Source organism: Pezoporus flaviventris, unplaced genomic scaffold (genome assembly GCF_033815535.1).
Source record: "Pezoporus flaviventris isolate CSIRO_AGI_PZ_B2104156 unplaced genomic scaffold, CSIRO_AGI_Pfla_v1 ptg000023l, whole genome shotgun sequence".
NCBI classification, from domain to species: Eukaryota; Metazoa; Chordata; class Aves; order Psittaciformes; family Psittacidae; genus Pezoporus; species Pezoporus flaviventris.
In genome coordinates, this window is record NW_026892571.1 from 5,652,697 (window position 1) to 5,674,232 (window position 21,536).

At 51.0% G+C, this 21,536-nt stretch overlaps 1 protein-coding gene across 3 annotated transcripts in view; it reads right to left on the bottom strand.

The window, feature by feature from the left end:
• PCDH1 (protocadherin 1) overlaps window positions 1-21,536 on the bottom strand; it is a 52,197-nt gene that overhangs the window by 18,091 nt on the left and 12,570 nt on the right. For all 3 annotated transcript variants that reach the window (XM_061456472.1, XM_061456473.1, XM_061456474.1), the window contains exon 4: window positions 6,928-7,147. In XM_061456472.1, coding sequence (XP_061312456.1) covers window positions 6,928-7,147 — 220 coding nt within the window. The remainder of the gene's footprint in view (window positions 1-6,927; window positions 7,148-21,536) is intronic.

The window sequence follows — 21,536 nt, forward strand, 5'->3', positions numbered from 1 at the left end:
TCACAAAGCCTGGGGTCTCTGCAGTATCATGCAGTAAATCAGCAAGTTTAGAGCAGGGTCATCTCACTGGGATGTGCACTCATGATAGCGCATGGAGAGGATCGTGGTGGGTAGTGCTTCCTAATGGAAGAAAGAGTAAAGATGTGGAATAATGACAGGATTGTCTCCATCCAGTAGGTTCACAGCAGGGAGAATGTGAAGGACATAAAAGAAGGGAGATGACATTCACTCATTTCCATCGTCTTGCCAAAGACAGCAAGAGGGAATGGAAGATGTCACAGCCCAGCCCAGGACCACAAGGAATAGCAGAAAACTCAAAAAATCCCATCTCAGATGCAGGAGGCACACATACAGCCATAGGGATCTACGTATTCTACAAGAGAAGGCACCTTCCTACTGAAATGTGAAGCTTTTTGTCCCTCAGGCACTGACTGAGAACCGTTGTCCTGCCCAGATTTTCCATAATCACATAATGCAGCTATAGTTCAGGGACAGAAAGGGTGAAAAACGTAATCAGAATTCAACAAGGAAACTTGGGTCCTTCAAAGAGCTCCTCTAGAGATGTCCAGGATCTGCCAATGCTCTTTGGAGAACCTGAGGACAATCTTACATGCACACTACCACATAATCCTATGAGACAAGAAAGACACTGTCAAATAAATTATTAAAGCTATTTTGGACAATGTCTGAAGCAAGTAGCATCCTTCTTAGAAGGTATTGAGAGGATTAAAGGCATTCTCTGTAGCTAGTAGCAATGGAGTTGTTACTCAGTCTGGAGAGGAGAAACCAGCTGTACCCTGTTTACCCTGGGCTTGGTGCAAGTAAGGTGAGGAAGGTGACCTGGCTGACGTGGCATCCCAGAACTGCTCTGACTGAACGGCTCTGTCGTAACAGAGTTTACCCAGGCATGAATGCTGGAAAACACAGAGAAGAAAAACATGAGGGTGAGAACAAGTTTGCAGTTACAGCTCAGAGAGAAACGGCGTGTTGAAATAGCGATGGTGTAATCCATGACCATTTGCAATCTGTCGGATGTTGCCTCTCCCAGTGAAAATCATTCCCTACATCTCTCTCCAGCAGTGATTAGGAGAATCAGAAGCTGTCTTTGGGGATGAACCAACATTAACTGAAGAAAGAAGACAAGCTCATGGTTTCTTATGAAGAAATGCAGATGCCTGCAGAGCTGAAGATCACTGAGGAACCCAGATGTAATTTGTAGAAGTAGATGAGATGCAGAAGATGGTCCCAGACAGGATGTGTACCCTAAACAAGAGCAGGACTCAGAAGCCACAAAACATCTACAGTAAGTAATTTCAGCCCCGATGTCAATAACCAGTGTAAAGAAGGATCAGTTATAAAAAATCCCAAAGTTTCATCTAGAGAGGAATCCAAGCACTGGTCAGAGCCAAGCCAACAGCCCTTAGATGTGTGACCTGCTGGTTCTCAGTTGGAAAGGGGACACAGTGCCAGCCAGAGACCATCTTTCTTTATTCCACAGACAGCACCATATATCTTACCCTCTGCCATACTCTCAGTGTTCTCTTAAAAGGTGTGAGATCTTTCAATAAGTGCCGTGTACCAGACAACCTATGTGAGCTCACAGCATTTGACCAGGACATGGCATAGAGCTTGCGTGAATCCTACAGCCCAGACAGAAACCCAGTCAAAAGCATTCCTCAGTGCTCTGCAACAAAACAAAAGTGCTGCAGGGTATGTTTGAAAACAAATCTGCAGACTGAACATGTGCTTGGAACACTTTCTGCAAGACAAAAGGGACATTTACAGATAATGCAGAAAAAAGAATAGGCTTTAAGATCCAGAAACTTCACTCTGCCAGAGGAGGAGAGAGACAGTCATTTTTTTTTGGTCCCATCTGCTGGCTGTAAGGAACTGAACAACAACAGCATCGAGAACCTTAAAAAGAAGCTCATGACTGGACTGACACAAAGCAGACGACACGAGGTAGCGGCTGCCCAGTGCTGCAAATCCATCCCATCACCATGAGCAGTAAGAAGAGATTGTTGGCTTGGGACTGCTCATGTGGGCCAGCTGCCTTCCCAAGGTGCTGTGATATTGCAGGGGGCACACACAGCTCTGCCTGTTGCGAGGCTATGAAGATGAACACCAGCAGTCACATTATCTCTGTGCCTGGTGCCGCTATGGATGCCACTGAGTGCTGCTGAGAGCTGTGGGCTATCATCTGGACACATCCATGCCGCTAAAAGGTTGTTGGCAAATTGGCCATCACGCAGAGAAAAAATTATATGAAGGAAGGGAAGATCTGAACTATAATCAGAAGCGTAGCAAAGGGGAGCAGGAGGAAAATATCTCCCCAGGCTGCCATTGCAAGGGTTGCCAAAAAGCAGCGCACACATCCAAGATGTGCCAGATGTTGCTGCTGCTGCCCAGGAATGGGGTTGCAGGTCTGTGGTGGCATTATGAGCAGATGGCAATGGCTGGGAGGAGTGCAGGGAAAGGTGGGAGGGAAGGAAGAGACCCAGCTGCCAAAATATCCTGCCTTGGCTCTGCTCACAGTGAGGGACTTGACTCAGTTTTTGAGCATATCAAAGGGAACTTTAAATGTTGACTTGCTCGCATGTGATCTACAAGTATGCATCAAGTGAGGTGTCTCCTACTGTTGCAAGATTCAATGGAATTAAATGGCAGCTAGCGCAGCTCAAGCAGAATTCAAGTTGCAGGCATGTGAAACCAGGGGCAGAGAGGATGTGGCACTGGAAGGGATCACCAGCACACTTGCCACCATTTGCCATCAAAATGGGACCTTTCCAAAGGAGTGCTCCCGCTCAGCCACGATGAGATGAAGAAATCAGAGGGTGGAATTTTATCCTTTGTGTCACGCAGGGGTTAGACAAGCTGCTCCTTCTGGCTTACATCAACCTACCAATCTTTCTTAAAACTAACAATAATCTGGACTGAAAGGGTTTAGTTAAGTCCAGCAGTCAAACCCTGGCAATGCTCTCTCAATTCCTACGCTCAACCTGTGCTGAGGCGCACAAAGGAGGTAGGAGACCATCAGAAAAAGACTGGTGTTGACAGAAAAGCCTATGGCTATGAACCAGGTGAGAGGGCTTTACATCTAGCTCTGCCACAGAGTCCCAAAGCCACGCTGCTCACACCTCGCATGCAGCCTTTGCTTTGCCATCCAAGTTGGAGACGTGCCCCATGGCTCGGAGCACTGGGGTGCTGCAGCAGCTCATTGGGGGGTCACCCAATGCTAACAGCCATCTCAGAATGCAGATTATGATTTTCTGTTTCATTCCCCACCTAGGGTGGAATCTCTTTCCTGGAAGGAGAGCTGCGAGGATAAACTCATTTACATCTGTGAAGTACAGACACTACTGCACTAAGTGCATTGCGAAAGCTCAGATGATTGTTAATTACATATTCAGTGCGGGGTTGTGATGGCACGCATTAAAAATGGCATGGGGTGCCCACTTTAAATAATGGGGATAAAGCAATTTAAACATTTGTCCCTGTTCTGTAGCTTGAATTCAGAACTACTTCATGCAATACATCATCAGGTACCTCTGTACCACACAGGGACAGAGCGAAACAGCCTTGATGTAACAGTTCCTAAATTGCACATACTTGGTCCTGTAATCTTACTAAATTGTCTCCATCGTCAATGGAGAGAGACTGGCACTTTCATCATCCAAGCTCTGCATGCATTATGGCAGGGCAGATCCTCTGCAGAGCAGAATCACTCCCAGGCTCCTTCCAACTAAAGCAAATCTGTGATGCAGGGGGAGCAGATGTCTTTAGCAAAAGCAACGGGTGGCCAAGTGGGAGACTAAGCTCAGTTCCCAGCTCAGTGTACCCCACAGAAGCGGATAACAGCATGGCAAAATGTTGGGGAGGAAACAGTGGGCAGCTAGGTAAAATACCAGGGATGACAAATGCCTGGGATGAGTGAGGAGCTGGCACATCAGCGCCAAGCTACTGGAGAAGTCTTCATCAGAAGCATCATAATTCCTCCTGAAAAGGACCTGGCTCAGCCCCTGCAATACAGCATTTTACTGCAGTCTGCACAGTCAAAAGTGTCCAAAAAAGGAGGACACTGATATGTGTGTTAATCAAGTGAAGAACCATCTACAAAGAAAAGGCATGGATCTGTCTTCCAGTTGAAGAGCTATAAATAGCCTTGCATACTTGCTTATCAGATTGGTTCGGCTGCAGGGATAATCTCCTGGAGAAAGCAATGGAAGCCCTGTTATGTTGGATATTTATAACTAGATGAAAGCCTAGAAAATGCACAGTCGTGTCAGTCTTGCGCTCGTGCCGCGAGATAGGGTGTGTGGGATCCAACTCATCTCTTCAGTTTAATATAAGGTCAAGGATGGCTTAGTCTTCCCAGATTCACAAAGAACAATATCTGATCTCTTTGAGGAGCTGATGCTGCTTCAGAAGCCGAGACAAGGGCATGGTGGGACAGTCCCCTAAAAGGTCATGATGGTCCCATATCACTGGAGACTCTTTGCAGGAAGGAAGATACGGCCCTTCTCTGGTCAAACAAGGCAGAGACGTCTTGTTTGCACCAGGGAGGTGTCTGATGTGCCACATCTTGGGCAGGATAACCACAGGAAACCCTATTCTAATGAACAGATCTAACATCAGTATCTCCTAATCTCCAAATCGCCTGACCTGGTGCCTGCTTAATGGATCACGATGCTGACCCCAGTCCCTAAGGTTCGTTGAACTGTCTTTGCCAGATTACCTGCAGAGCACCAGGACCAACTAGGGTTAATGCTGGTGGATTCCCCAGAGCATTGGCCTGCCACGGCCTCTGCACTGATCCTGGTTTATACAGGTCAGGACGGCTGCTGGAGGCACTGGAGCCTGACTTCCCAGCACTGCCATGTGAGGGGAGCCAAGACAGGACAGGCTGGGGGATGGAGAGCAGAACGGGGCTACAGTCATCCCCTGGGAGCCTCTGCACACACTGTATCATAAGTGGGTATTTGTGGATGTGTGCATGGTGCTGTGAACACACACACAGTGTCATGTGCAAAGTGAGCTGCCTAATTTATAGGGCAGGCTGGGTTTTGTGATGCTGTGGGCACCATGCCTGAATGCTCAGTCCCTGAGAGTCACTGCTCTAGGCAGTATTGCCTAGCCTTCCTTGGGTCTGCTTACCCCCATTGGGCAGACAATGAACATCTCAAGCAATACAGGCAGACTTTTCTGCCCTCCATCTCCTGCTGCAGATCGTCCAGGTCCTGTTCTCTTTCATAGAATCATGGAACGGTTTGTGTTGGAAGGGACCTTAAAGCTCATCCAGTTCCAACCCCCTGCCATAGGCAGGGACCCCTTCCACCAGAGCAGGTTGCTCCAAGCCCCTTCCACCTGGCTTTTCCTCTTTCTGTTTTTAGCCCTGCTCCTCCCTCATCACCTCTGGGTTGTCTGTCACCTTCAGGGGCTCAAACTTTCCTCTTCCAGGCCCATCATCACCACTGCCCTTTTATATCCTTCAGCACAGCCCTGTAGGATCTCCTTGCCCACATGCCCTTCAAGCCTCTCCTGTAGGTACAGGCTTATACTCAAAGGGAATCTAGGAATTCCAGTACTGTTGTCCTGTGCCAGGACTCCAGGAGCCTCTTCACACTTCCCAGTTGACTGGCTAGCACTTTTGGGAAGAAAGTGATCTGCATGACACTCCTAGACAGGAGGATACCTCATATTACAAGAGCAATATGGATTTAGGAACCCTGCCAGACCTGGCATCACCATGCCTTACTTCAATGGTTATGGCATACCAAACTCCAGTGTTACTCCAGGAACTAACCTGGGAAGAAGGAAGAGATGTTCCAAGAGACCTTCAAGACCAGAGGCTACCCTGGGCCCCATGTGTTCCTTGACAGGGAGACCCAGCAGGTTTGCAGCTCCCTGGACCAGCTGAACACACTCAGCCCTTTTCACACCACATACAGACCTGTCCCAGAGTCAAGGATGCTCCAGAAGTAGCAGACTTCAGCAGAACGCTCTGCACGTCCTCTTTGTCCCTCCCAGAGGTTTTTGTGAACTTGCCAGCCCCACTGCAACCTCCCCTCAGTACAAGAGCACAGAAGGCAGCAGGTACAGGAATGTTATGTGCACAGCCAGAGCCAAATCCAAGGAAGCAACTTAAGCTGGCCGGAGAAGATAGCTTGGGGAGTGGGCTCATTGGGGGTAGTCAGGCAGGCAGCACAGAGGCAGCACAAGGAGCAGAACTGGGGTTGAAGCTGTGCCAGGGCAGGGGGAAGCCAGCTCTCCCGCGGTGAGACTGCAGACACCCCGGTGAGGATCTCAGGTAAAGGTGGCCCTGAGCAGGAGGTCGTGCTCGGGTTTGCCACGACCACGCTCCCTGATCCTCCACCTATCTCCTCACCCCAGCCTGTGCCACTGAGCTCTGCCCCTCTGCTCCCTGGGAACTCCCACAGCTCCAACGCCCACCGCAGCACAGAGAGCTGCATCACACCCCGGCCACCCCTACATCCCTGCCCTGCCATGGGGCACCCGTGGGACCACTTGACTGTGGCACACAAGCTCACCATCGGCTGGGCTACAACCCCCTCCACTGCTGCTGTGCTGCCACCTCGGACCATCCTGTTGAGCCCCCTGTCTACATCATTCCAAACCCCTCTGCCTCTTGCCAAACCCATCTTCCTCCTTGACTCTTCCTATTCCCACATCCTGCTTCACCCAGACCTCCTCTCCCTCACCCACCTCTCCCGTCCCCAAAATGTCCTTGTTGTTCTCTTGCTTTGAGCCTCACCTCTTCTCCAGCCTCCCAACCCTATGTGGCAAGCCTGTCCCATCCGAGCTCCTCGGCCCATCCCACCCACACCAGGGGAGGTGCAGCACTGGGGATGGAGAGCCCTGGCACAGGGTCCCTGGGATGGGGCAGGCACGCGTGCGGCGCGCACATACCGTTCTCGGGGTGCTCCATCTCCCCGATGCTGCCATCGGGCGTGGTGCGCTCATAGTGGTCCTCAGGCAGGGCCAGCGGCCCAATGCGGGGCCCTGACGATGATTTGCTGCTCGGGGTCTCTGACTCCTCCAGCCCGCTGTCGTAGTAGCTGTGCTGGGAGGGATCCTGCAGGTCCTGAGCCTGGCTGGCTGCAGAGAACGTCACTCGGCGATGAGGTAACTGGGAGAGAAGAGAAAGGCTGTTGCATCACCCACCCAGCAGATGAAGGCAAAGAGGGGGTCAGGCAGAGTGCTTCCAACACTATCAGGGTCCATCACCAGCCCCACGCAGCCGCATCTGTGGAGCTCCACCCCAGGCAGGAACACCCCATCAGACACCAGCACATGCAGGGAGCACACCTTGCACCTCTGACCCAGCAGCTCCCTCCATGGCTTGTGCCCCAGCTTCCTCTTCTACTCAGAGACAAACCTGGGCAGATGTCCTCTCCCATCACAGGCAAGGTCCCCCATTAGCGCAGCATCCTGAATCACTGGCACTCACCCCATCCTACATCTTGGCACTCGGACTCTGCATGGTCTCAGAGACCCACCTGGCTGAGCCCACCCAAAAGCCTCTTTGATGGGTTCACTTCCTAGCACAGAGCCAGGTTTACTACAGTCTGCACCTTCCAGCCTCTGACCTGACACCATCTCTCATCCTAAGAGATTCAAGGGTCATCACCGCATCCTTTGTCTGCTTGTTAAACGTTTCAATGACCCTGCTTTACACTTTTTCTCCCCAGCATTGCCTCATGCTTGGGAGGAGCTCCCAGCAAGCAACCATTAAGCTACATCATTATCCTCCTCCAAACCCTTCCATAAAATCCTTCTTTGTGGTGATTACTGAGGAGTGGAAGGGGTAGCAGGAGTTCATAGGGCAAGAGCAGGATGAGGCGTGCACAGAATGAAAAACAAACACCAAGAGAGAGAGAAAAGACACAAAATCACCCATAAACGTAGGAGGGAGCCCAAAACAGGAGCTATTCGATGGGGATCTGAAGACGATCAGGATAGAGGCGAACCAACACACACACCATTTAGGCTGATGTCTTTACTACAACTGAGTGGCAATCAGGCATCCCGCACAGGTACCACCAACAAGGAAGGGGAAGGAATTGAGCCTAACAGAGGGAAGGAACACACAGGGAGCATTTAGATGAGCTAAGCTGCTTTTTAGGTTGGTTGGACCTGATTAAATTCACCCCAGATGCTTAGAGACCTGATTTAAGTCACTTCAGAGGTGTTATGGCTTTTTTTGGTGCTTCCTTTTTTTTTTTTTTGCCTTTTATACTTTTTAAAAAGAATTTGTAGAGAATCAGGGAGCTTCCAGAAGCCTGGAAGTGATCTAAAATAGCACCTGTCTTTAAAGAGGAGAAAAAAGAAGAGCTGGAGAATTATAAAGCAGTTAGCTTAATTTCAGTTCCTGGAAAAATACTGAAACAGATAAAAGAACTCTTTGTAAGTACCTACAAGATAACAAGAAAATGAGTAACAGCCACTGTAGGTTTGTCACAAACAAACATGTCAAGCCATTGAACTCCTTCCTTTGAAAAGACATCAGGCCTCGTGGATGGAGGAGGAGCAGTAAATGTTATGTCTTGACTTGAGGAAGTTTTTGACACTGTTTTAGACGATTTTCTCCCCAAGTAATGCAGGAAAAACAGTGTAGGTGCAGCATAGTACTTCTGTGCTTGGGTAATATAGTGCAATTCACTGCAGGGTGGATGGGAGGCATTCAGAAAGTTGGAGTCAGAAGGTAATTACTGAAGACAGGCCTTTCAGCTGGGACGATGCATCAAATGAAACTCTTCGGGTTGTGTCCCGAGTCCCTCCAGCCTGTATTTCCATTAACTGCTTGGCTGGCAGATGTGGAATAGATCTGTCACATTTGCACACCGCGCAAGCAGCGGGCTGGCTGAGGGACTGGGGGTTACCACAGACCCTGGGCTGATGATCCGTCAATGTGTCAATCTCATACCAACAAATGCATCTATATCAGGATGTGCAAACAGGAGCTTAGTCCTGGAGTCATGCAGGGATGTGTTTGCTCTGCGGGGCTCAAGCAGGGCTGCAGATGCAGAGCTGTGTCCAGGCTGGGCACTGCTTTTGAGAACATGTGCACCAGGGGAATAGGAACAAGTAATAAGTAATAGTAATAAGACTGAGGAACCTGGTTTGGGGAGGAGAGGGCTAAGGGTGGAAAAGACACAGAACTCCTGAAGCTCATAAAAACCTTCTGCAAAGGCTTTGTCCGTGGCCAAAAGCAGCCATAAGACAGGAAGGAATGGCCTTCACTTGCAGCAGCAAAGACCAAGGTTAGCCACTACAGAAGAAAATGCAGTGGTAGGTTTAGCTTAGATTGCCAACAGATTGCCAAAGCAGAAGCGCAACCTTCATGAAGGGATAGGCAAGAACCTCCCAGGAGGTCCTGTGGAGCAGCTGGGGTCAGGGCAGTCCTGCCCACTGCACATTTGCGTGCAGATGACCCTCCAGAGGACATCCTTCCTCTGCAGGCTCTGCAGCTGTGTAGAGCCTTGCAAAAGCCTTCACTGCACAGACCTCACTGCCCAACATAGGACATAGAATGGTTTGGGTTGGAAGGGACCTTCAAAGCTCATCCAGTCCAACCCCCCTGCAACCAGCAGGGACATCTTCAACTAGATCAGGTTGCCCAGAACCACATCCAGCCTGGCCTGGAATGTCTCCAGGGATGGCCCATCCATCACCACAGGTAAAACCTGTGTTTTACCACCCTTGCTGTAAAAGATTTTTTCATCATGTCACCACACCAGGCAATGCTGTCCCACTACTGCTTCCTCCTGCACTCCGAGTGCCTGGCTGAGCCTGCTTCCTCCATCACTGGGGCTCATTGAATCACAGAATCATTTAGATTGGAAAAGACCTTTAAGATCCTCAAGTCCAACTGCAAACCCAACCCTGCCAAGTCCACCACTAAACCATGTCCTTGTAAATGCCACATCTACACATCTCAATGCTTTTGCTTTCTCTCTGTGCTTGTAAAACCCCAGACAAGCAGCCAGGGCTCCTTGGGGTGCCTGCAATAATACAAACAAACAGCCTCAGAAACCCAGCCTGTGACAGCTACTATCCCTCCCCTGAGGGGCCCACTTCCAAATAGCATCACTTTTACCTAAAAACCACCTCTTTTAAATGTCAGATCCTGCCTGGCAGCCCCCAGATGGGCTCTTCTCACTGCATGGCAAGGCGATCCACACTCAACCCCACTCCCCTCCAACCCTGCATGGCATTGATGGGGGTTATTTCCACCCTTGTGCTCCCCACAGTCCTGGCAGCTTGTGCCTGGCTGAAGCTCCCCACCCAGAGAGCCTTGCTCTGGAGTCACAGAAAGACACTGAATCAATTTGTCTGGCACTGACTTACAGCAATTGGGTTTTGATTGACCTTTCCCTGCGAGGTTAAAGAGCCTTTCAGCACGCAGCATTTCCTACACAAGAAGTTGCTTGTACAGTGTGATCAAGGCATGCCTCAATCTTCTTTTTGAGGAGTTAAACAACCCGGGTTCCTTACGTCCCAACCTGCAAGCCAGCAAATCAGTTTTGTGGCCCTCATCTTTACTTGCCCCAGTTCTTCCCCATTCCTCCTCAGTGGCGATCCCTGCAGAGCTGCTGGTGCCATCTCACCAGGGCTGTCTCCAGAGCCCTGCTTCTCCTTCCTCTCAGGGTTTTGCATCCTAGGACTGTAATAACCCGTTAGTGTGAGCACTGCGAGTGCTCACACTGAGCTACTCATGCAGTGTGACCCTTAAATCCATTTTAAAGTCAGTGCTTTCCAGGATATAAACCAGCATTGCCTATTTCACAACATCCAAGCTTTGCATTTGGCTGTGTTAAAACGCACTTTGTTTAAATGGGCCCAGTTTACCAAGCAATCTGGATTGCTCTGCATGACTGCTCTATCCTCATCATGATCTCCACTCCACCAATCTCCGTGTCAGCTGCAAATTTTATCAGTGGTGATTTTATATTTACTTCCAGATCGTTGATTACAACATTGAATGGCAGCAGGCACAGTGCTGCGGCCGAAGAGCTCCTCCAGGAGAACCTCATTCCATGAGGATTCCCAACCAACAACTGCTTTTCTTCACTAAGCTGTTGATAAACCAGATCTTCATCTAGCTAACAACGCTTTGCTTCTAATGAGGAGCGCTGATGCAAAGTAATAATAATAATAACATAATGTAACATAATGCATTATCAACTCGGCATCTTCACCCAGCTCCAAGTTGATCAGCTGCACACTGTAATCTTCCACCGACATTAAACCAGATCTGCTGCTTCAGACCCACAGGTATGCCTAGAGCAGGTCCTGTTCCTCACCGTGGGCAGGAGCAGATGCCTAAGGAAAGGTTTAAGAACTGGACCTGTCACATAACGCCACTGCCCAATATCCCTTCCCATCAAACTGCACTGACTGACGTCAATGCTATTTCCATCACTGAGTTTCCTGCCTCAGCTATTAATCCAGTTGTTCCCTGGGGCTGGTGAGGACAGCATGCGCTGCACGCAGCGACCCATCAGTGTTCCAGCTGGCCCATCCTGGGGTCCCTAGCTCCATTAACACCCCCAGATCAGACACCTCCTACTCTAGACCTTTCAAAACTCTTTGGCACGTATTATTTGACCTATTTCAAAAAACCACTCTTCCAATGAGCTATGTTTAATGTTGAACCAAACCTGGTTCTCAGCGCACTGGCAGGTACTGCATCCTACATTGTTATGTCTCAGTCCAAATTACCAGAACTATTTATTGAATGAGTTTGCATTTTTCCTACATAATTAACCATTTTGCAATCTCCGTTTGGGAATGACAGTTCCTGGATTCCACCTCTTGCTAGCACATTTTTTAAAGCACTCCTTACTGCGTTCAGCTTGTCAGAATTGATTTTCCCCCAATGTCTTTGGCTTTCCTTGTCAATTCTCTACACTCCATAACCACTCATTTCTACTAATTGCCATACATTCCCTCCCTTTTCCTCCCTCCTTTCCCTATCTATTGTTTTGCTGTTTCTAACTGCTGTCTCCACTTTGCCACGGCACGAGAACAGGGATTTGGGGCAAAGCTGCCTATTTGCTTAGCTGAGAAATTGTGGCTCAGAGAAAACCTCCTTTCAAGGGCTCCCCAGTGCCTGCTTTTATATCCCCAACAGGGAGACCTGCCTGCACCAGCCTCTACAAATGAGCCCCTATTGCCCCCACTTTCTGCAGGGAGCACCAGCACCAGTGGCTGCCTCCAGCAGCAGTGGATGCTCTGATGAAGACATTCATCACCTGCTAAATCCTGTGGGTTTCTGTTGTGCTGCAGCTCAGGGTTTTTCCCTGAGCAAGGCACTGTTTGCAGCTCATAGATTTAATGCCCCCCATTCTCTGTGAAGTGCATTCACCCCTTTTTGACTCCACGCCTGCTTTTGGCCTCGGCGGTACCCTGCAGCAGTGAACTGTGCCCTTGTGCTAAGCAAGAAAAGCACTTCCCTTCGGTTTTACATCTGCTGCCTGGTAATTTTTCCTTGAAATCCTCCTGCCTGCAGGGCTCCTCGCTCTACCCCTTTCCAATTTCACACATCCGCGCTGCATCCCGCTCCGCCGTGTCCTCTGCGAGCTGCAGCGCGCGGCTGCGTGCAGCCTTTCCTGCAGACACCAGCGAGGTCGGGCCACCCTCGCTGCCCTCCCCTGTGCGTGGCCTAGCTCTGCATCAGGCTTTCTGCAATGAGGAGGACAGGATCACATCCTCAGTTCCGGTTTTGAGGCTTATCTGACAGTAGCAGGGGCTTGTTTTGATAAGACATTTTCTCCCTAAAAGCACACCCCAGCCTGGTAGCACCCCCCACCCACCCCCATAGAATCATGGAACAGTTTGGGTTGGAAAGGACCTTAAGATCATCCAGTTCCAACCCCCTGCCGTGGGCAGGGACACCTCACACTAGACCAAGGCTCCTCTGTCCTGATGCTCTCCACCTTAAGGGTCCCCACCCATGGATGCTACAGGGCAACTAAGAGTCCCCATCCCTCCTCAGCCCCACTCTGCTCCCTCCTGCCTCATCCCTTCATTACAAACGTCTCATGGAGACCTGCACCAAGATGATTCTCCTTGCTAAACCCAGGGAAAACAAACAGCCTAAATGACAGCAGCGCTATGAAGTATCAGGGCTGCGGGTGTTGCACCAGCTCCCCACAAACACACAGCATCACCCCTTGTGCAGGCAACATGGGTCGAGCAGCAGGAGATGCTGGTCCCCATCTGACAGGCCTGAAATTGTGCTGTTCACAAAGGAAACCTTAAAATCCACCCCAGGCACACTTTTTCTGCCATCAAGAATGGTGCAGAACAACAGACCCCATGGAGATGAGCTGCTCTGCTCCCCTCCTGAGCATCGATGAACGCGGGAGTGGTGGAAATATCAACATTGATAACTACAATGTTGATATTTCAATGCCATTAACTGCTGATCCAAAAGCAGGATCCACAGCTAATGGGCTCATCTGGCAGCTTCCAATTGCTCCTGCGCCTCCCCACATGCCAGAAGCCTCAACGGCCTTTCAGCCAGCTGCCAAAGGAGCTTGCTTCCCCAACAGCCGCCACAATGCAGCAACTCACAGGGCTGCAAGTGAAAGGCAATGTCGGACCAAATGCCCAGAATATAAAAATAAGTGACAAGGGAGCCATTGTAGCCCATGAGTTAGTCAACTCCAGATTCATTCATGAGCCCTTCTCTTTTACAAACCAACCTGGAGCTACGCAACATCCCTGCTTACTGCAAAAGAACCCGAAAGATAAGCCCAGAGATCGTGCCCGCAGGCTACACTTCTCACGCAGGGAGGCTTTGCTGCATGTGGGAATGATTTTATTTGCTAGTGTCATGTCTGGAGAGGAGCACAGCTCCAGCGCAATGCAACACAGGCTTCAGAGCAGGAGGTGGACGGGAATATTATGCCCATGGAAACCAGGGCAAGCCGCAAGGAAAGCTGGACATGAATTGCCAAAAGCCATCCAGGGCAACGCTCTGGCTCTAGGAAACCGGACACAAGCTTGTGCCCATAGCAGTCGACCATTTTACAGCTCATCAGAGCAACAGCTTCTGCTGGTGTTTGGGGGTGAAGAAGGACTCAGAGCAGATTGCTCTTCCAGTGATTCCCTGTGCTACCCCAGCAGGACACCAACCAGCCATGCACTGACATTTGGAGAAGAAATCTCCCCAAAAACATCCCTCATTTCTCCTGCACTCACCCTCATACCTGGGGCTGCCAGACCTGCATCACCTGCACGTGATGTAAAGAGCTCACAGTGATACGTGGCACCAGGCAGAGCAGCGCGATGAGGGAGAGCAGTGAGCAGCAAAAGACAAATCCCACCCCGGCTTGGCATCATCCTCCTGGCACCTACTGTAACCCTCTGCTCCTTAAGGGCTGTGCTTCTCCCTCTGGTCCTCTTCATGGTCTGGGAATCCTGTCTGCCCCACAGGTACCTCCCTGCCTTGCCACAGCATTGCCAGGTCCAGATGTTCAGAGGCGTAAGGGTTAACTATTCTTAAAGTGGACCAAACCACGGCAGAGCTGCGGTTCCCAGCAGTACTTGCTCCTTTTTAGCACAACATGAAGGAATTGAGGAAAGAGCTTATGTAGAGCAAGAGAATGGGTACCAGGGACTCTGTCTGCTTTGGACAAAGGAAGGATGGAGCAACCAGGCAGGACAACTCCCTTCCTGGAGCTCCAGCCAGCACTAACAATGAAGGGTGATAGAACCAGCCCTAAGCAAAGGTGTGCTCTATGCACCTCCTGCATTCAAAAGAACCATTCAGACCTTCCCAAAATTCCCTCACTGAAGGTAGTGTCTCCAAACAAGCACTGCCAGCTCTGGACATGACCAATAGCAGACCTAAAGGCCCAGCTTTCTGATCTGCCAGTCTGGTGATGTGCTGGGGTCACCTCCTGACAGCTCCTGTGGTTGCAGAAGGCACATTAGCAACAGGGATGGCCGTTCCGGTCCATCTGATGTTTGAGTAACCTGGTCTAGTGAAAGGTGTCTCTGTTCACGGCAGGGGGTTGGAACTGGATGAGCATTAAGGTCCATCCCAACCCAAGTGATTCTATGTTAATGAGGGCTTCTTTAATGGCTGTTCTCTGCCCACGAACCCTTGTGTCCATCCCTATCCCAGTGTCTGAAGCGAGGGTTGCTCCCAACAACCCTTTAGATGTTTCACTGCTCACAAACGAAGCTACAAAAGGAATCCATAACTGGAGGAAAGACGCAGAGGACTCCATGGGAATCACACCTCCCAAGCCAGGTATTATGTGAAAAGCAATTGCTCACTCTTCTAAGTGGCCCTTTGCATGGCATCCAGCGCTGGCCATTAGCAAGTGCTGACCTTGCAGACAAGAAGAGAGGTGCTGCAAGTCCTGCTGAAATAATGATAGCAGAGCAGCCATCCTAAAATGGACAGCAGATCCCGAGGCACTATTTAATGAATAAATCTGGGTAAAATGTGGGCTGACTCCACATGGGTGCCCTGAAGCCTACTGAAATTTGCATGATGCTCAAAGAAGCCGCCAAAGCCCGGTGCCAACCTGCCTGGTCAGATCGAATTTATCTAACTCATAGCAGGATCTAACGCAATTAGAAACCCATTTAGACAGCCTGAGGACAGAGATTGCCTAACCTCTGTGCCTATCAGAGCTCTGAGCCCATCAAGGATGTGCAATTTGGCTTTTCTTTGGTTGAAATGAAGACTGGAAAGGAAAATACGAAAATAAATCATCTGAAGGATGAATCATAAAATCTAAAGGGGTTATAATCTTTATGGAATAATGTCTAAATTGGACTGACCGTGGTGTCCCAAAATGTCTATCACCTTCAAGCTGATAATAGAGCCATTTTGTAGATAGCTGGGATGGAATGGAAATTGCTCGGGACACAGAAGGTGGTCTCATAACCACATTAAAACCATCTGAAGATCCCAGGGAGAAAAAGGGTTCCAGTACTGGGAGTAACACTTGAATAAAGCCCTTGAGGAATCCAGCAGCTGGAGAGTGGGACAATAATGCTGGGAAAATAATGAGCTAATCTGGCTCCCAGTTGCACCCAGTGGAGCCGACAAATAGTATTGAAAGCTCCAGGGAGAGCAGGGGGTCCCAAGCCATAGACTCAGGACTCAAAGAACCAGGAATGCTTCAGTGGCAGACTTTGCATGGAAAAAAATGTCGATTTGTTAAAATCAGATCATTTTTCAAGCAAGTTTCTTGTTTCTAAGTTGGGGCAGGGGGGATATCTTTGCTGACATGTAAGAACAAAAAAGTGATGCTCTTGCAAAGGTAATTTTCCCTTCAGCATTCAAGCCAAGTATTCATTATGAAGCTAAATTCAAAAGGTCAGTGAGAATCATGCCTTTAGAAATTATTCGGAAATAGATTTTTAACATCTGTATCCGTGGATTTCCTTGAGCCACAACAGAAAGAAAATTGCCAGTTCTTGCTGATTTGTTTTCAAATAGAAAATTTTCCTCTCATGTCAAGCCTGTTTTCTACCCACCTCCATTTCCACTGGCAAAGGGCAAAGCTTTTCCTTCATGGACATGGAATTGTGTCTATTCCATGAGTCCGTGCACAACCATGCTCTAGAGCCTTCGCTTTAGTGGGCTGCAACCAACCTGCACATAATGATGAATGAGGATATTGGGTAAGACAAGCCTTCATCTGGAGGGATCAAACAGGTAAGACAAGGAATACCGTAAGGCTTTCTAAAGCCACTTGTCTGCCAGCACTGGGCTGGCATTACCACTCTTTCTGGCACAGGACCCCGGGTATGGATGAGTTAAGGACAGCTTTCTTTTAGCCTGTCCTCAAATCCTGGGTGAACTGTCAAGTCCTTGGGCCAGACATTGCAGATCATGGCTCAAGAAGGATTTCCTGAGCATTAGAGAATGTTTCTGCACTGTCTTCTCCAGGCAGTGCACATCCCAATAGTCCCTAACGAACTGTGATCTCCTTGAAATCCTTGGAAGAAAAAAAACAGCCCAAGCTCCTCCAGGCACTCCCAGGGCCTTGAATCACAACACCCCAAAAGGTCTTGCCCAGCCTGAATAATAACGAAGAGCTCTTCAAACATCTGAAATACTGATTTGGCTTTCTTCTGGGCTGGAGTGCTTTTGATGAAGAAGCAGAAAGATTAACAGATTAGTGTAAGAGGAACATCAGACACCACATTAGCAAGACATTTAGAGCAGGATCTCAGTCCGGGGCTCAGACAAGGAGCTCCCCCCCCAGCAGGGATGGATGGATATCTCTCAGAGTTTCCCAGCAGCAGCTTTGCAGCTGCTCAAGAGCATGGGGGAGCTTGGAGCATGTGAAAACCAGGCCACGTGGGAGCTAAATAGCTCCAGGCTTTCAGGTTGCTGGGGCCTTTGGAGGTGTCTCAGAGGAGCTAAATCAGGGCACTCTGACTACTTTGCTTCAGAACAGGATTATCTCCAAGGGAGAAGGGGGGATTTGCTGCCCACCCGAAGTGATGGCTTCTAAAGACAGTGTTGATGAAGCCCATCAAGACCAGCACTGCCCCATTTATCTAGTTTAGATGCCACATTTAGATAGATGATCGTGAAGCAGGTATTTTGCTAGTGGAGGTGCTCAGAAGGATGTTTACCTCCTGGGGCAAGGGCATCTTTGGGCAGGATCCACAGGGCACGGCTGTGAATGCCGGAATGGATGTAAATAACTTACGCCATAGCTTTCTCCTACCCTCCTAGCAGGTCACTGTCACAAACCTACCCTCCCACCCACTCTTCCTGTGAGCATCTGAGGGACCAAAGTAAACAGCTGACAGCACGGGAAGACATTGATGCAAAACAACCAGGAGATGTTTTTAAGGGATCCTTGGGAGTTGTTTTCTTTCTGTTCACTTATCTGACCTCCTTTTCCTCTTGTGCTCTCAACTGCTGGGTTGAGACAGGAACCCCACTAGGGTAAGAAACCTATGCTACTGGTGGGATAGGGAAAACGGGTCCTCAAGGGTACACACCGAGACCTCCAGAAAGTTAGACAGAAGAAGACAGTGTCAAGAGAGGACCTACTGGGGGAAGGCTGAGTGTGTCCAAGTCACAGGTGACCCTGGCTCCCAGAGGTGAAACCAAGACACCTTCATCCAGGATGGATTTGTGGATGCTGCAGCCATTGTCAGAAGTGACAAGAGGGGGACCAAGGTACCAGAGGTGGCCCGTGCCCCTGCAGCCAGGCTCCTCCTCACCCATGCTCAACCCACTTCTGCCTCAACCAAACAGGCTGTGGGCTTCCTGGGCCATTGAAGGAGAAGGGGCCAGGGGGAGAGTTCCTCATGGAGCAATCTCCATCGACCATCTTGGTTTCTCCCAGGAGCAGAGCCTGGGTTGTGTAACTGCAGCTTGGATGGACTGGCACGCAGGGAAGTGCGTAGGAGCACAACTCTCCCATGAAGATGGGTTGTGCCCAAGGTTTCATGCGTAGGTGCTCTCACCCAACAGGTATGCGTGGGGATGAAGGGTGGAGGGGGAGGAAGGAGCTTCGGGCTTGGCACAGGGCTCAGCTCTATGGGCAGCCTTCAAAAGAACATGCCAGCAAGAAACAGATTTGGCAGCGAACCACAGGGGCTGAAAGTCCAGGACCCCAGGAACCATTAAGAGGAGCTCCTGCTCCTTGTGAGCCACCCCAGCCCCACATGAGTCAGCCCATGCACAGAGTCTCCAATGAGCTCTTGCACAGAGATCCTGGGTGGACATCAGCTCAGGGGACACAAGCACAGAGCACCCATAAGCACAGAGCATCCATCTCTTCACCGCTACCCCACACCCTCCCAGAGCTGCCATCCCCACCTTGAGCTGACACAGTTCCCAGGGATAGAGCTGCTGTGTCCCCTCATGCTCCCCCAACAGCACCCCACCCTGCCCTACATCATGCACCCCCTCATTACCCCAGCCTCCTCTCCATCCCATCCCAACACACCCCAGCTCTGTCCTCACCCGGGAACACCCCACCCGTCACCCCATCCACAGCCTCCTGCCTGCTCTCCGGGCAGAGGGACCACAAGGAGCGCAGGGAAACACCCTGCTGTGTTTTACCCTGGGTTTGGGTGACGGATTCAGCAGGCTGCAGGGCTGGGCACTGCTCCAGGCTGCTCTGTGCACTGCAGCTGAGAGCCCGGCCGAGCGGGCAGAGCAGTGCTGGGAATATCAATGAGCACAGCCTGGCCCGCACAGCCAGCGCTTTCATCCACAGGGATCCGCGGCCTCGGCCCGCACTCAGCATCTCTCTGCGGCGGGGACAGCGGTCAGAGAGGCTGGTGGGGAGGGGAAAGTGATGGGGAAAAGGGTGGTCACTGCCTGAGGAGGGAGGGATCAGCAGAGAGGGATGGAGGAGCAGACACAGCTGTGACAGAAAAGGGAGGGGGAAGAACTCCCCCAGATCTAAGCTGGGGAAGCCGGTGTTCAGCACAGACCAACACTGGCTCCAAGGGCATCAGGCAGGGGAGAGCCTGGGGGTCTGAGAAGCAAGAGGAAGAGGAGGGCAGGGAGGAATGAGCAGCATTTGGCACAGCAGGGTGGGAGGAGGGGAAGTGGCAAAAGCTACAGTTCACCCAGCAGCCCTGCCCAATGTGAGGAGCCCCAGGCAGGCAGCACAGGCTGGGTGAGGCTTCAAGGGAGCAAAGGATGAGGTCCCAAGTGCTGTAGGGCTAGGGACTGTGAGGCAGGACAGCCCAGATGCTCTCCCCAGTGGTACAGGGACAGTAAACACCACTGCCTCCCTGCAGACACACACACTGCTTATGGAGGACTCATCACCTGCCCAATGTACACCTCCCACTGCATACAGGCTGCATACACACTACTGCCACCACTCCACACACTACAGCTTGCACATCACCCCGTGCCCCCTCCCGCTGTGCATCCCCCATGCCCCCTCCCACAGTACAGGCTGCACACACCCCGCTGCCACCTCCTCCTAGGACAGGTTGTGGCTCATCTCCCGTGGCTGAAGCTCTTCGATGCCCCACGGTGCTCCCACAGGCACAGGCACCCTCCCTGCCATAAAGCAAAGTTCCCCAACACAGACCTGCAGGAGCCACTGCACATTCCTGCCTTGCTCATGGGGTTCTCTGCATCCTCACCAACCCCCCAGAAGCCAGCACTGTATGACCCACTCCTCACTCTTCCTCACGCTCCCCCAGCTTCCTCAAGCACCCCACTGATGCTCACAAACACTCTCAGCTGTTCTGCAGAGCCCGGCCACTTTCCAGCACAGAGAGAACTCAGCCCCTGGGACCTCACCTACACGCTCCCTCCTTTGGTCTCCACACGCCAGAGCTACAGCTCTGTCCGCTTGATCCCAGGATCAGGAGCTGCTGTGTAGTGCCTGGGAGCTGCTCTCAGCACAGCATCTACCTGAAACTGGGGGAAACCAGGGCAGGTCCCCCATGATCCCTCAGCTCCATCTGCAGCTCGTTGCTGGATCCATTTATCAGCTCATTCCACGTGAACGACCTTGAGAAAATCCACTGACCCAGGACGGTGGGAGCCTTTCCCAGACATCTGCCAACACCTAAACCTGTAATTTATGGAGGCTCTAAGCTAAATTCTGAGACAAGACAATTTCAGTTCTGCCCATTACAGTTACAATATCCCTCTTATCCCCCCCCTGCAGAGAGTAATTAATACTGCACTGTGCTCCTGAGCCTGCAGGCAGGTGCAGGCACCTCTGCTGAGCTCGCAGCAGCACGCTGGAGTTAACACCACTCCAGCAGCTTCTCGGATGGTGGGGGGCTCTGAGGACCCGGGGCAGGCTGGGTTTGTGCAGTTGGGAAAGGGTGAAGCAGATCCCTCCTCGGTATAAAACAGCCCCAAAGGACAGAGCCTGGGAGAAGGGCAGAAGAAAGAGCCTCTCCCCACGCGTTCTTGCCCCAGGTTCACCAAAGAGCTGCTGAGGACAAGGAAGGAAGGGAAACGTCTCTCTGAAAGCTCCCAAAGGGAAGCAGATAGCAAGGCTGAGCCAAGCCCCCAGACTGCCCTGCCCAGCCCTGCAGGGACTAGTTATTTGGGTGGTTGCTGGTGTCTCCTTTCCTCCTCTGCAGCCATAGCATCTCCCCGCAGGTCCCAGCCCTGCCTGCCTAGGAGGCCCAGACACTTCCTGGATGGTTCAAGATAAAACCTTATGCTGTTAGCAAAACAAACTAGGAGGCTGTGAGAGCCAAGGCTGGCACAGGGCTGAAACCACCGAAGCCAGAACCACTGGTTTCCCCGGATGATCTAATCTCTCCCAGCGCCAGAGCTCCTCTTTCTCCAGCAGCCTGGTGCGGCCTTTTGGAGCCCCTGGGGAAGAGGTGAAGCTGGTGTGATGGGTGCAGGGGTGTCTGCCCCAGCTTGAGAGAAAAACCATGAGAAAGAGGAAGGGGTGTCTGGGGAATGGGGTCCATGAGTTGCGATACTTGGCTTCAGGGCCCGGGGAAGGCGTGATGTGCAGCTATGGGGATCCATCCTCCCTCCAGCCCACTGAAGACAAAAGCCTGACAAGCCCCAG